The sequence below is a fragment of the Netta rufina genome (assembly GCF_964035555.1).
Source record: "Netta rufina genome assembly, chromosome: 18".
Lineage (NCBI taxonomy): Eukaryota > Metazoa > Chordata > Aves > Anseriformes > Anatidae > Netta > Netta rufina.
Genome location: NC_140142.1, coordinates 12,514,278 through 12,530,378, shown reverse-complemented (window position 1 = coordinate 12,530,378; position 16,101 = coordinate 12,514,278). Strand labels below are relative to the sequence as shown.

At 51.1% G+C, this 16,101-nt stretch overlaps 3 protein-coding genes across 3 annotated transcripts in view; 2 read left to right on the top strand and 1 right to left on the bottom strand.

Annotated features, from left to right (window-relative positions):
* LOC311216502 (olfactory receptor 14A16-like) overlaps positions 1–16,101 on the top strand; it is a gene marked incomplete at both ends in the record, with an annotated part of 307,014 nt that overhangs the window by 105,039 nt on the left and 185,874 nt on the right. The gene's annotated exons all lie outside the window — the stretch shown is intronic.
* LOC311216655 (olfactory receptor 14A16-like) lies at positions 1,532–2,491 on the bottom strand (the record flags this gene model as incomplete). The annotated part of the gene is made up of 1 exon (XM_084298183.1): positions 1,532–2,491. The coding sequence occupies one exon, from the start codon at positions 2,489–2,491 to the stop codon at positions 1,532–1,534; it is 960 nt and encodes a 319-aa protein (XP_084154309.1).
* Positions 14,158–15,114, top strand: LOC311216654 (olfactory receptor 14A16-like; the record flags this gene model as incomplete). The annotated part of the gene is made up of 1 exon (XM_084298182.1): positions 14,158–15,114. One exon carries the CDS (start codon positions 14,158–14,160, stop codon positions 15,112–15,114), a length of 957 nt encoding a protein of 318 aa, XP_084154308.1.

Genomic DNA, 16,101 nt, shown 5'->3' with positions numbered 1-16,101 from the left:
AGCACACTGCTGGCTCCTATTCAGCTGACTATCAACCATCACTCCCAGGTCCTTCTCTGCCTGGCAGCTCTCCAACCATTCCTCTCCCAGCCTGTAGCTCTGCTTGGTGTTATTGTGCCCCAGGTGCAGGACCCGGCACTTGGCCTTGTTGAACTTCATACAGTTGACCTCAGCCCATCAGTGCAGCCTATCCAGATCCTCCTGCAGAGCTTTCCTACCCTCGAGCAGATCGACACACGCGCATAGCTTGGTGTCGCCTGCAAACTTACTGAGGGTGCACTCAATGCCCTCGTCCAGATCATCGATGAAGATATTAAAGCAAACCGGCCCCAGCACTGAGCCCTGGGGAACGCCACTAGTGACTGGCCTCCAACTGGACTTGACTCCATTTACCACGACTCTTTGGGCCTGGCTATCCAGCCAGTTTCTAACCCAACGAAGCGTGCGCCAGTCCAAGCCAAGAGCAGCCAGTTTCTTGAGGAGAATGCTGTGGGAGACGGTGTCAAAAGCCTTGAGGATTATGAGTTGGAAAGAACCTTTTGAGGTCTTGGCCTGCCCTCTGATGGAGTAACTTGACGGTTAGATCACATTGGACTGTGCTTGGTTCAGCTCTCATGTTCAGAGGTGATTTTTTTTCCTTAACCTCATTTGAAATTTAAAATTTCCAGCGGTGAGCAGAGAAGCACTCCAGAAGCTCCTTTCCACACCCAGGAAGGGAATAATGCACCCAGCAGTGCTCCAGAGAGAGGTCGGGACACAGGACGGGAGGCACTGTGAGCTGCAGTTCCAGGCACTGATACTGAGCCCTGGTTTTCGGGTCTCCCAGCAGGTGCTGCCAGTGCCTGCAGCCTCCAGAGTCCCCCAGCCCTGTGGGCGGCACTGGGTCTGGTCCTGATCTTTGGGAGCTGCGCTGGCTGCAGAGGGGCTGCCAGAAGCACTGGGGCTGGTGCTGCCCACCCTCACATCCTGCCCCAGGTGTCTCTTGGTCTCTGGGATCATTGCTGTGACTGAGGGGAGAGGCCGGCCTGGCTGGGGCCTGGCAGTAGTTTTGGGGTGGTGGCCTTGTAGGAACTTGCTGCAGTGCTGTGGCTCCTGTCCACAGGCCTGTCTCTGGGCTGACCCAGCACCACTGCCCCACACACAGCCACAGATCCCAACAGGAGGAAGGAGCCAGACATCTCCAAGACCAGCTCCCACCTGGGATTTTGTACTTTCCCTTTGGTTGATGCCATCAATACTGAGCTTTAAACAGAAAGCATCAAGAAGTGAAAAAGTCCCATTTAATTTATATACAGCTCTTACTTTTCTACAAGAAAGTCCACATTGATACACACTTTTAAACAGGCTTGGACGGGCTTCATCTGACACAATGCATGTTCATTCCTCAATATCAGTGGTAGGAGTGAAAGGATTTTGGGGGGGGGGGGTGAAAAGCAGAAGCACCAACAGTTAAAAATAATGAAATATGAAAACAAGACAAAATGTAATAATGGAAAAGAAGGCAACACAAGGTTTGAATGGATACAGAGGGTCACCTTTGGAGAGATATGGGACATTTATGATTCCTGAAAAATGTCCATAAAAGCACTTTCACAATAGCATCCTTTAGTGCTTGCATCCTCATGCTGTAGATGAGGGGGTTCAGTGCTGGGGGAACCACAGAGTAAAGAACTGCCACCACCAGGTCCAGGGTTGGAGAAAAGATAGAAGGGGGCTTCAGGTAGGCAAACACACCAGTGGTGATTAACAAAGAGACCACGACCAAATGAGGGACACATGTGGAAAAGGCTTTGTGCCGTCCCTGCTCAGAGGGCATCCTCTGCACAGTCCTGAAGATCTGAACATAGGAGAGAACAATGAAAACAAAACAACCCAAGAACAGAAAACTACTAAATGTGAGAAGTCCAAGATCCCTATGGTAGGAATGTGAGCAGGAGAGCTTGAGGATCTGAGGGATTTCACAGAAGAACTGGTCCACGGCATTTTCTCCGCAGAGGGGCAGTGAAAATGTATTGGCAGTGTACAGTACGGCATTGAGAAAGCCACTGCCCCATGCAGCTGCTGCCATCTGGGCACAAGCTCTCCTGTCCAGGAGGATCCCATAGTGCAGGGGCTTGCAGATGGCAACGTAGCGGTCATAGGCCATGATGGTGAGAAGGGAATAGTCTGATGACATCAAAAAGACAAACAGAAATTCCTGTGCAATGGATCCTGCATAGGAAATGCTCCTGGTGTTCCAGAGGGAATTGGCCATGGCTTTGGGGACAGTGGTGGAGACAGATCCGAGGTCGAGGAGGGCGAGGTTGAAGAGGAAGAAGTACATGGGGGTGTGGAGGTGGTGGTCACAGGCTATGGTGGTGAGGATGAGGCCATTGCCCAGGAGGGCAGCCAGGTAGATGCCCAGGAAGAGCACGAAGTGCAGGAGCTGCATCTCCCGTATGTCTGCAAATGGCAGGAGGAGGAACTCGGTGATGGAGCTGCTGTTGGACATGTGCTGCCTGTTGGGTATGGAGATCTGTACAGGCAGTAAAAGACAACGACATGTTAGGACAGGTTTCTCTGAGTGAAGCCTATGTCATTCCTTTTAGACCTCCCCTGCCATACTCAAATGTTTTTTGCTTCTCTGCTGGAATCTTTGGTTTAGCTCCATGACATGAGCTTCATTTTTAAGGTTTAGTCTTGAATGAGTAACAGGGAGCTCTGGTGCTGGTCTCGCAAGGGAATCAGTCCTGACCCAGTGCAGGGAGTACATAGGAACATGGCAGGAGGGCAAGGTTTTATTTTCAGATTTTGTCTTATGAAATCCCTCCTTACACAAAAAGGAATAGAATCACAGAATGGCTTGGGTTGGAAGAGACCTTACAGATAATCTATTTCCAGACGCCTTGCCGTGGGCAGGGATGCTACCCACTAGATCACGATGCCCAGGACCTCATCCAACCTGGTCCTGAACACCTCTAGGAACAGGACATTCACAGCCTATCTGGGCAATATGTTTCAGTACCTCCCCTCCCTTTGAATGAAAAATTTCCTCCTAATCTCTAATATAAATCTCCCCTCTTTTAGTTTAAAGCCATTCCACTGATCCTGTCATTATCTGATTGATCAAAAAGTAGATCTCCATGTTTTTTTATAAGACCCCTTTAAGTACGGAAAAGCTGCAGTGAGGTCACCCTGCTCAGCCCCAACTCTCTCAGCCATTCTTCGAAGGAGAGGTGCTCCAGCATGCTGATCGTCTTCATGTCAGCATGTTAACATCTGCATTCTGGTGCTACATAATGTAGTTGGCAGAAAGGAGTTTTAGGGGCAATTTTTAATACACATTCTCTTCCCACTCTTCATGCCCAGTGTTCTCAGAAGTCAGAAATCCTGAGCATTTCTGTTGCACTCACAGTGAATGGCTGTGAGACCTGAGAGGCAAAGGGATTCCCTGTGGCTCAGAGCAGAGTGAGGGAGCTGGCTGGACTTGTCCCCAACTGCCTGAGCTTTTGTAGATGGAGGGCAATCACATTTATGTTACCCTGAAAAGAAGCCAAATGCTGCTGAGACCAGATGAATCCACGGCCAATCTGTCAATGCCCAGCCTTTCTCAAGGTACCTGAACCACCAGCACCACACCTCTAGTCAAGGACACTGATCATTCATTTCACCAACCCAACAGTTGCATGTAGCATCTCTCTGCTTCTTCCCCAGGTTTCACATAACACGGAGATGCTATGGAAAAGATTTGCAGCCTGCAGGACAGCTCACAGATTGAAAGGACACCCAAGGAGATAACCAAATGACCTGGTGATGGTCCTTCATGAAGGGAAAGTCAACTCTCTCCCCAGCCTCACAGACTGCATTGCCCACAACCCCCAGGCAGCTGACCCCCTCTGCAGTTGCAGCACAGGTGGAAATGGGCAAGTGGCTGGAGAGATGCACCTCTGCTCTGCTGGAGCTCTGGCTGCAGAAGACATTATCCATGCCTTGGACTCATGGCTGTGAGGGCAGAGGCTTTTCTGGATGGGAGAGGAGGCAAGGGGGCATGCTCAGAGGAAGGGGTCTGCACTGAATGGAAAAAAAATATGGAGAATTCTGATGAATTCTCTCTCTGACAAGACTTCTTATTAACCTTCCCCTCATTCCCTGATCATATCCCTGATACATGAAGGTTTTCTTTCTGGGAGCTGTTTCCCTGTCTTATTCCTGTTTCTGCTCACAGCCTCATCCAAATCTGTGCACAGTAATCTTTGCCCTTCAGAAACCTGCCAATATGCAAGAGACTGCTTAGCTGCTTGTGCATCTTTGCAGGTAGAAAAGGACCTGTCAGAAAGCCCAGATGGGGTCAGCAAAGTTGATGCTGTTTCCTTCAATATGAAGAGGAGAGGCTGAAGGTACATTTGGGGCAGCTCACAAACATACCGATCATCAAAGTTCCAGTTCAGGAGTCTCAGAAACCTGCTCATATTTACAGCTCCTCTTCGATTTCTTCCTGCTTTCCCTCCCTTCCAGTAGAGTAGGTAACTGAAAAGAGGGCAGAAAATCCCTATTTTGACCTTGCTTGCTTAGAAAAATTGCTTGGGAAATGCCCTTGATGTACAATGGATCTGTGAGCAGGCTGCCCCAGGCAGCAGCCTCCTGCCAGCAGCAGGACCCTGCCCTGCCGGGGGAGCTCCTTCCACCCGCAGCTTCTCCCCACAGTGCCCTGGGCAGCTCCCCGGGCAGGCTGAGTGCTGAGCCTGGCAGGCAGCAGAGGCCCTGCCCCGGCACACAGCCCCTGGGGCACAGCAGGGACCCTGCTCTGCACCACAGCCCTGGCCACCCCTGCCTGCACCCCCAGCTTCACAGCCTGCAGCCAGCCTGTGACAAAGGAGCTCTAAGGGCCTCCATGCTGACCCTGCAGGAGGGAACCCCTGCTCTGGAGCATGTCCTTCTCTGTATTAAAGAAATACGCAGTGTCTCCAGACTGTCCTGCTCTAGGACAATGGAGGTCTAGGACACCTCCAGGATATTCCAGTGCATTGCAATGCACTTAAACTTACCATGTTAGGGGTTGCTAGAATTGCTTCTCCAGTGTATTCTCAGCTTTCTAACACTCCACACAGTCTTAAACATCTCTCCCTTCTCTCCCCTCCCCGTGCCAGCCGCAGGCAGTGCCCCCAGGCCTGCTGCGCTGTGCACAGGAGCTGCTCCTGGGCAGAGCTGTCTCTCTGCAGCGCTGCCTGCTTGCCACGAGCTCCCCTTGGGCCCAGGAGCCCGGCCCAGCTCAGCAGCAGAGGCCCAGCCCAAGGCCTCCCTTGCTCTGCCCCCCACCAGGCTCCCTGCACATGGCCCTGGGGCTCTAGGGCTCATGGCTCCTTGAAGACAGCAGGGTCTCTCCTGGGGAACACACTTGGAAGCAGACAAAGCAAACACTGACTGGCCCTCTCTAAACACTGTGCTGACTGATTCCTGCAGCAGGAATTGCCCTACCTGTGTGCAGGGCTATGGGACGTGCCAAAGTTCCTCTCTGTTGTTCAACTTATTCATCAGTGAAGTGGATGATGTAACAGAGTGCACCTTCAGCAACTTTGACACAAAGCTGGGAGGAGTGGCTGGTACCCCAGAGGGCTGTGCTGCCATTCAGAGGGACCCTGACAGGCTGGAGAGATAGGTTGAGAGAAACCCCATGAAGTTCAACAAGGGCAAGTGCAGGGTCCTGTCTCCTTCCTAGGGAGGAAAACCCCCAGCACCAGTACAGGCTGGGAATGACCTGCTGGAGAGCAGCTCAGCAGAGAAAGACCTGGGAGTCCTGGGAAACATCAGGCTGAGCACAAGTCAGCAATGTGCCCTTGTGGCCAAGAAGGCCAAAGGGATCCTTGGGTGCATTCCAAAGAGTGTTGCCAGGAGGCCAAGGGAGGTGATCCTCCCCCTCTACTCAGCCTTTACTAGTGCTTGGTGTTATTCCTCGCTAGGAAGGAGACACCACCTTTTTTTTGTGATGTCAAATGCATGAGAATCCTGACAGGGTCAGAAAAGTGGCCACTTACTTGCAGTGTAAGTAACAGGTCTGAGTTCTCCTAAAATGCTGCTTCTTGCTTGACAGAGTGGCACACTGCCATAGTCATGGTGACAGCCTGGCAGCTTTGTGCCTGCATATTACTGTGAGATCAGCCAAATGGGATGAAGGATTTCTTGCTCGTCACTTCCATTGAGAGATGGGTTTTGCCTCTCAGCAGAAGCTATCATGGCCACATGTCACCTGGGCAACCTCTGTGAGTGACATGCAGCCTTGGGGCCCAAACCTGTGCAAAGACTTGCTTCTCTTGCTTTCCAATATTCACTGGCATTCACTCCAAGCCAAGCAACCCAAGGCCTTCACCAGAGCTGGTCATCAGGGAAAAGCACTTCCAGGACTCCTTGCAACAGGCTGCAATAATTCTGCTATAGCTTATGTCAATCGTGAGTGCCTGGAGGGTTTTGGACTCTTCTAGAGGTGAATTTGGAGTATGGGAATGCTCTATACAAACACAAAAGAGCTTTGATATTTTAGCTTGTGCTCAGTGACTTCTGTCCTAGAGCATGGCAGGTTATTGAATGAAAGCCTGCAATATCTGGAGTGAATCCTTGTCCTAGAGCCACTCACACACTGGCTGACACTGACTGGGTTACTGAAAATATAGTCTGGTGGGGGACTTCAACTTCCCAGATGTCTGCTGGAAAGACAACACAGCAGAGAGGAAACAGTCTAGGAGGTCTCTGGAGTGGGTGGAAAATAACTTCCTGATGCAGCTGGTGAGTGAGGCAACCAGGGAAGGTGCCCTGCTGGACCTTTTGCTTGTGAACAGAGAAGGACTTGGGAGGGATGTGAAGGTTGGAAGGCAAATCTTGGGCATAGCAACCACAAATTAATAGAGCTTTTGAGTCATGGAGAGGTAAGGAGCAGGGTTAGCAGTATTGCCTCCCTGTATTTCTGGAGGGTTGAATTTGGCTTGTTAAGAAGACTGATTGGCAGAGTCAAGGCTTAATGCCTTCTTTGCCTTCTTTAGGAGGAAGTCCAGTTGTTCTCTGGGTGTCCAGCCCCCGGAGCTAGTAGACAGGAGTGAGGAGCAGAATGAAGCCCTCCTAATCCAAGAGGAGATGTTTAGCGACTTGCTACTCCACTTACACATACACAATGGGGCCAGATGGGATCCACCCAAGCATATTGAAAGAGATGGCAGAAGTACTTACCAAGTAACTTTCCAACATTTATCAGCAGTCCTGGCTGTCAGGGAAGGTCCCAGTCAACTCTCCCCTAGAAAATGTGATGCCCATCTACAGGAAAGGACAGAAGAAAGACTCAGGGAACTACAGGCCTGTCTGTCTGACTTTGGTGCCATGGAAGGATATGATGCAGATTATCCTGACTGCCATCATGCAGCACATACAGGATAACCAGGTGATCAGTCAGCCTGGATTTATGAAAGGCAGATCCTGCTTGATGAACCTGTTCTCCTATGAAAAGGTGATGCACTTAGTGGGTGAGAGAAAGGCTGTGGATGTTGTCTGCCTAAGGTTTAGTAAAGGTTTCAACTCTGTTTCCCAGAGTTAAAGCCAATTGGCAGCAGGTCACAAGTGGAGTCCCCCAGGGCACAGTACTGGGGCCAGCAACAGGACAAGAGGAAATGGCCTGAAGTTGCACCAGGGGAGGTTTAGGTTGAATATTGGGGAAAATGTCTTCCCTGAAAGGGTTGTGATGCACTGGAACAGGCTGCCCAGGGATGTGGTGGAGTGGTCATCCCTGGAGGTATTCCCAAGTCATGTAGATACAGTGCTTAGGGACATGGTTTAGTGGCAGACATGGCAGTGTTAGGTTAACAGTTGGACTTGATGATCTGAGAGGTCTTTTCCAATCTGCATGGCTCTATGGTCCTATGCTTCTATGAGTCTAATATAAGTCACAGTCATTGGAAGGCAGCCACTTCAGTCTGGGAACTCGAGACTATGGCCTGGATAATACCATAGGTTCTGCAAGGGATTCCTGTGGCAATGCACCATGCATCCTAGCACACCCATCCACATACTGTATTCCTGGAGATAACTATGCTTGAAATGGCCATTGAGACCCTCGAGAAATTTGTGTTGGGTCATGTGTGATAAACTCAGGTGGAAAGACTCAAGAGCAGGTAAATTTGAGTGGCTGTGGCACAGCCCAGCAGCTACCCCAGTCTGGGGAATATGTCCCCTTCCAACTAGGGAAATTATAAGGCATTAATATGAACAGACCCATCACGTCAGTCAGCATAGTAAGGGGAAGTAATAGTTATTGTGCTGTAGGTGCAGCAGGTGATACACCTTGGATTTGGGCTCAGAAGACTCAAGGACATCTAATGCAGTTCATCCATGAACTAAGACAAACACTGTGAGCAGAGTGACGTACACTTCAAGCAGAGGAGGTGGGCGACCAGCATGGCTGAGCAAGAACCTGCTGCTTAAACTGAAGGAAAAATAGGAAAACGTACAGGGAGTGGAAGCAGGGTTGTATAGCCTGCGAGGAACACAGGGGTGTCATCCAGAGGTGTGCAGACGGGATCAGGAAAGCCAAGACACAGATGGAGCTGAACTTGGCAAAGGACATGAAGAATAACAAGAAGGGGTTCCACGGATACATAGGCAGGAGGAGACAGCCCAAGGAGAGTGTTCCCTCTCTGATAAACAAGATGGGAGAACTGGCTTCCTCAGACATGGAAAAAGCTCAGGTACTCAGTAAGTGCTTTGCCTCAGTCTTCACTCGTGGTCAAGTTTCCTGTGTCTGTCAGGACCCTGAACCTTGAGGAGAGGGTGAGAGGAGCGGATTCTGTCCCACTGTGACAGTGGAACAAGTCCGGGACTGCCTAATGAAACTGGATGTGTACAAGTCCATGGGGCCAGAGGGTATACATCCCAGGGTGCGGAGAGAGGTGGCTGATGTGGTTGCTGAGCTGCTCTCCATCATATCTGATAAATCATGGCTGTCAGGTGAAGCCTCCAGTGACTGGAAAAAGGGAAACATGACTCCCATTTTTAAGAAATGGAGAACAGAAGAGCTGGGGAACTATAGGCCGGTGAGCCTCACCTCTGTGCCTGGGAAGATCACGGAGCAGTCCCTCCTGGAACACATCTTAAGGCATGCATGAGATAAAGAGGTGTTTTGAGACAGCCAGCATGGCTTCACCAAAGGCAGATTTTGCCTAACCAATCTGTTGGCCTTCTATGATGGAGTGATGGCATTGGTGGACAAAGGAAGGGCAATGGATATCATCTGCCTGGACTTGAGCAAAGCCTTAGATATGGTGCCTCACCACATTCGTCTCTCTAAATTGGAGAGATATGGATTTGAAGGATGGACTGTTAGGTGGATCAAGAATTGGCTGGTCGCAGCCAAAGGATTGTGATCAACAGTTCTTTGTCTGGGTGGAGGCAGTCACAAGTGGTGTCCCTCAGGGGTTGGTCTTGGGACTGGTGCTCTTCAACATCTTTATCAATGATGTAGATGATGGAATCGAGTGCATCCTCTGCAAGTTTGCAGATGTCACCAAACTGAGCAGTGCACTCAATACAGTAGAGGGAAGGGATGCCATCCAGAGGGACCTGAACAGGCTGGAGTACTGGGCCCAAGAGAACCTAATGAGGTTTAACAAGACCAAGTGCAAGACATTGCTCTTGGCTTGGGCAATCCCGGGTATTTATATAGACTAGGTAAAGAAGAACTTGAGAGCAGCCCTGTGGAGAAGGACCTGGAGGTCCTGCTGCATGGGAAGCTGCACATGAGACAGAAGTGCGCGCTTGCAGCCCAGAAGGTCAACTATGTCCTGAGCTGCATTAAAAAGGAGTGGCCAGGAGGGAGAGGGAGGTGTCTGTCCCATTCTACTCTGCTCTTGTGAGACCCCACCTGGAATACTGAGTACAGGACTGAAGCCCCCAGGTTTTAAAGTAAGACAGGGGAGGTTTAGACTAGAAATTAGGAGACCTTTTTTCACTCAGAGGGTGGTGAGGCACTGGAACATGTTGTCCAGAGAGGTTGTGGATGACCCATCCTTGGAGTCATTCAAGGCCACCTGGATGTGGCTCTGGGCTGCCTGCTCTAGTGGTTGGCAACCCTGCCCGGAGCAGGGGGGTTGAAACTAGGTGATCTTTAAGATCCTTTTCAACCCAGGCCATTCCATGATTCTATGATTCTATGTTTTTCCTTCCAGAGCCAGATCCCAAAGAGGCACCAAGCTCCCAGGGAAACCTGGCCCTAGACGGTCCCCCATAGCAAGGAGGCATGCCTAGAGAAGCCCTAGGGATAAGGGCATCCCTAGCATCAGGACGCAGGAGTCCTGGCTGCCACATTGTCCCCTGAGCTCAGAGGAACAATCAGGAAGGGCTCTTGCAGCAGCCAACAGCCTTCTCCAGCCTCCCCCCAAAGCCCAGAAATTGCAGCTTTGGACAGCTGACAGCTCTTGAGACACATCTTGGAAAGCGGGTCCTGACACCCTTACCTTTGGAGGAGAGCTGCAGGAGCACCTGGAACATGGAAGTCAGGACAGAAGTGATGGTCACCCTCCAGCAGCCCTCCATCTCATTTACTGCTGGCCCTCAGCTCAGGACAAGGGATGCCCGCCCTGGCTCCTCAACCACAACTCCTCCGCAAGGTGCCCCTGCTCCTCTGCCCGTCAGTGAGGGTCGCCCAGTGCAAGCTTGCTGCCTGCTGACCCCACTCCTGGCCACAGAAGGGCAGCGCTGGGGAGCACCCAAGCAGTGCCCAGCAGGGACCAGGCCTTGCAGGGAAGTGCCAGCACTGCCGCTGCTCCAGTGACAATATCCTGGTGATGCAGTGCACCCCCTGTAACATCAGCCCGTGTCATTTGAAGGCCTGTGAGGTCAGTAGCAAGAACATGTCACAGCTCGAGAGAAATGAGAGATTTCCCTTCTTGTCATGAGAAACAGTCACTTCCCTTCTGCCCAGTTCTTTTTGGGATCAGGAACAGATCAGGGACATCTCCAAATGGTGGCAAAGGCCATGGAATAAAGGAAGTGGAGCCCTGGAGATACCTCTACTGCCCCCTTTCACCAACATGCTGTTGGGAGCCCTCCCACAATGGTTCGGTTTGAGGCTTGCCCTGGGGCTTGGATTTTTCAAAAGATGGGAGCAAAGGCACCTGGGATGGAACAGCCCCTCGGAGTGACTGAACTCTTCACTGCATATAACTCACTTCTGAAAGAAGGATGCGTTTTACAGAGTGAATTGGGGTACATGCCAGAGCCTCAGCACCATCCCCCAGTCTGCCATGCAGGAGGCAGAGGTGGTACACGAGGGAAGGGCAGATGTACTCTCAACATGTCATGATGTGACAGAGGAGTAGGGAAGTGCTGCAGACAAAAGGGGGAGCAGGGAGAATGGTCTAGGATGAATGTCATGCTCTCCTGTAGGCTGCCACAGCCTCCCCATGGCCCACGGCTTTGGGCCTTCAGAAGAGGTGGAGACCACAGAAGAGGCTGAGGTGGAGGGGCAGCCTGTCCCTTGCAGCTGGGCTGCCAGATCTGCCTGCAGGAGACCACTTGTGTCTGTGTCCACAATGGAGGAGGAACCCATCCTGATTTAGGATCTAAGCTCTCTCATTTCAGGAGACCTGTGGCATGCTGAAGGCAGGACTACAACCCCTGACTGTACTGCACACAGATGTACAAAGAAATGGATTTCTCCCGAAAAGGAGAAATGAGCCTACTGTCAAGAAGTGTGTGTGCCCAGGGGAGGGAGGAAAGCCCAGGGATTCCTTCAGGCTGTTTGCCAGCAGGTTCCCCTGCAGCCCCAGCCCCATGTGCAGGGAGCCTGGTGGGGGGCAGAGCAAGGGAGGCCTTGGGCTGGGCCTCTGCTGCTGAGCTGGGCCGGGCTCCTGGGCCCAAGGGGAGCTCGTGGCAAGCAGGCAGCACTGCAGAGAGACAGCTCTGCCCAGGAGCAGCTCCTGTGCACAGCGCAGCAGGCCTGGGGGCACTGCCTGCGGCTGGCACTGAGAGGGGAGAGAAGGGAGATAGAGGTTACTGGCTGTGTGGAATATGAGAATATTGAGAGCTCAGAGGAGGAGAAATATTCCTGTCACATAACAGGGTAAGTCTCTTTCTACTGTGCAATGCACAGAGGTATCAGGGAGGTTTCCCAGACCCAGAACTTCCTATAGAAGTTCAGGCAGGATGCACTCGGTGGTTCTTCAATGTGGAGAAGCAGAAGCTCCAGAGCAGGTGTTTCTTAGTTGCAGGGTCAGCGTGAAGGCTGTAAGGGGTCCCTCGTCATGGGCCAGCTGCAGGCTGTGAAGCCAGGGGTGCAGGCAGGGTTGTCCAGGGCTGTGGTGCAGAGCAGGGTCCCTGCTGTGCCCCAGGGGCTGTGTGCTGGGCCAGGACCTCTGCCGCCTGCCAGGCTCAGCACTCAGCCTGCCCGGGGAGCTGCCCAGGGCACTGCGGGGAGAAGCTGCGGGTGGAAGGAACCCCCCCGGCAGGGCAGTGTCCTGCTGCTGGTGGGAGGCTGCTCCCTCCGGCAGGCTGCTCACAGCACACCAAGGAGACTTCCAAGAGGGTGTTACTAAGAATACAGGCAAGGGATGACAGCTTTCAGATGAGGACACTGTAAAGTCGGTGGTTTTTGTTGCCTCTGAAGGGAAAATGAAATGACACTGTCAGGTGTAAATACAGCACTAAGATCCTCATCAGGAGAAATCAGTACATCTGCCAGGTACCTCATAATGGTATATTACGCACTGCGCAGCCTAAAGACCTCACAAGCATCACCTTTGCTAGACACATCTGGGTTTGTCTGACCTGCTCTTGTGCACCTGCAAGCAGGGAGATGCTTTTGTTCACTCCCCTGCTGCCAAGGGGTGTCTGCAGGGCAAAGCTGTGTGAACGGGGGCTGGGCTGGGGTCTGTGAGTGATGACAAGAAGGAGACGTGGGAAGCAGCTACTGGAAGGGACAGCTGCGGGCAGCAGAGGCACTGGCAGAGAAGGTGAGGGATCTTGTGACAGAAATGCTTTGGTGGGTGGACTGTGGCTGCTCCCTGTCTGTCCCTCCCATGTGGACGCTGTCCTCTGAGCAAGCCCCCTCATTCTCCTCTCCCCTCAGCTTTCTCCGTTTGTGTGCACTGCTCCTGTTCTTGCTGTGGCACTCTTTGGCAGTAACAGTGCTGATGGGGGATGTTAAGCTCCAGTTCTGGCACTGCCACTGCCCTGGAAGTGTTTTCCTTGGACACAGGTGCCCAAGTGCCCATTGAACTTTTCAAGTTCTGTGCAATGCAGTCCTTTCAGTTTGGGCAATGAGGTCACACTTCTGAGGAGATGTCAGCTTGAGGTTATCCCTGGAAAGCTACAACAGGCCCCAAGAAGGGCACTGCTTCTTTGTGCCCTTTTGCATTTCTCAGAGCCCTTATTTCAGCCACATGAATCAGGAGTCTCGTCTTGTCCCTGTCCTCCTTCTCCCCATAGCTGGGCAGTGAAAGAGAGGAGCTGTGCATTCACACTCAGCACAGTCCGGGCTCTTTTTCAGAGCAACCTGTGGGGGCAGTCACCCTCCAGCTGAGCATTTTGCCTCCAAGCACTGGCTTGTGTTGACACTGAGAACAACGGAAAAAGAATTTTACCATTTCCCAGAAGCTACAGGGGAATCTAAATCCTAAAAAGGTACAGAAGCAGACACTTCTGTTGCACCTTGTCTTCAGGAGAGAGGAGTGTGAAGTTTCACTTTCATCTAAGGGAGAAAGGGTACTTCCAAGCTTTTAAAATTTCATTACCTATGCAGTACCTGAGTAAAGGGTGTGATAAAGGGAAATTGATGTGAAGACAGAGTCTACCTTATCAAAACAAAGGGGTATGCAATGACTAGGCCAGTTGTGCCTTCATGAGCCTGTTTCTGGTTCTGATATCGTCTGTGAAGGAGGGTTAACTAGGATGAGATGAATCTGTCTTTCTTCTCATACACAGGCTGACGGCCAATATGCCATCATCTCTCATGGTAGTAAATAGGGAAAACCCTCAATGGACCAAATGCCACTCATGCAATGCAGGGACCCAACCACTGAAAACGTCTCCCTTCACATATAGGAAGCCCCATGAGTCCAGTGTGAACAGGAATGAGTCCTCTGAAGTCTGTCTTAATATCTCCTTCCGTTTTCTTCTTGGACAGGTCACCATTCCGTGAAGGACCAGATGTCCAACAGCAGCTCCATCACCGAGTTCCTCCTGCTGGCATTCGCAGACACTCGGGAGCTGCAGATCCTGCACTTCGCGCTCTTCCTGGACATCTACCTGGCTGCCCTCCTGGGCAACGGCCTCATCCTCACTGCCGTAGCCTGCGACCACCACCTCCACACGCCCATGTACTTCTTCCTCCTCAACCTTGCCCTGATTGACCTGGGCTGCATCTCTACCACTGTCCCCAAAGCCATGGCCAATTCCCTCTGGGACACCAGGGCCATTTCCTATGCAGGATGTGCTGCACAGGTCTTTTTCTTCTTTTTTTTCTTTTCAGCAGAGTATTCTCTTCTCACTGTCATGTCCTACGACCGCTACGTTGCCATCTGCAAGCCCCTGCACTGTGGGACCCTCCTGGACAGGAGAGCTTGTGCCCAGATGGCAGCAGCTGCCTGGGGCAGTGGCTTTCTCAATGCTGTCCTACACACTACCAGTAAATTTTCCCTGTCCCTCTGCCATGGCAATGGGGACCAGTTCTTCTGTGAAATCCCCCAAATTTTCAAGCTCTCATGCTCAAATTCCTACCTCAGGGAAGTTGCACTCCTCATATTGAGTGGTTTTCTGGTTTTGGGGTGTTTTGTTTTCATTGTGCTCTCCTATGTGCAGATCTTCAGGGCTGTGCTGAGGATCCCCTCTCAGCTGGGAAGGCACAAAGCTTTTTCCACGTGTCTCCCTCACCTGGTCGTGGTCTCCCTGTTTATCAGCACAGGAATTTTTTCCTACCTGAAGCCACCCTTCCTATCCTCCCCATCCTTGAATGTAGTGGTGGCAGTTCTGTATTCGCTGATGCCTCCAGCAATGAACCCCCTCATCTACAGCATGAGGAACCAGGAGCTGAAGGATGCCCTGAGGAAAGTGATTTCATGGACATTTTTCAGAAGTGATAAACTTTTCCTCTCTCTCCACAAATGACTCACAGTCTGTCCCATGACAGACCTGCTTGTTTTTAGTTGCTATTACTGTTTTTTTTATGCATATAATATGTATGATTTATTAATATACACGAATACATTTTTTTTTCTGTTGCTTTTGTTATAAGTGGTTACCCTGTTCCTTCACAACTGTTTGGATTCCTTCCACTTCTGCTGAGGCATCAACCTGCTCTCTTTCTCCTGGAGCCCACATAAAGTATGTATCTGGGTGTGAGCTGACTCTCTCATAGCCTCTGTGTGATATCTCTGCATCTGAGATAAAGGAGGCGTCTGCAGTCTCTGTGGAGGCAATGGGGATGCAGCAGGCACAGGCAAGGGAGACTGAGGGGGGATTCAGGTCATCCTCAGGTGTATCTGAACATACCTAGTGCCTTTGGAAATGCTCCATAATCCTTCCAAGCATCCTGCATATCTAAAGACCCCTGGGAAAGGAGTTTTGGCAGCACTCATTCCCATCCATCTGGATGTGGTGGTTTTACCATGCTGGGCAGCTGAACTCCACCACACCCACTCTCTCACTCCCACTCCTTAGAAGTGGAGGGAAAGAAGTAAAGGAAAGAACAACTCACAGGTTGAGATATGGATAATTTAATTAAAGGGAAAAATAATTTTTAAGAAAATATTAATTTAACAATTTAACTAAAGGGAAAATGGGGGAAGGGGAAAAGGGAGGGGAAAAGGGAAAAGAAAAGAAAACAAAACAAGTAAAGTCTGGGTGGAAGTGCAGAGGAAAGAAATTACTCTCTGCTTCCCACAAATGAGTGATGTTTGACCATGTCCTTGAAGCAGGGCCTCAATGCCCATAGCAGTTGTTTGGGAGGACAGACATTTTCCCAATGAGAGCCCACCCCTCCCCTCTGCTTCCTTTTTCCACCTTTTATTGCTGAGTGTGACATCATATGGTATGGAATATCCCTTTGGTTGGTTTAGGTCAGCTGTCCTGGTGATGTTCCTTTCTCACTTTTTT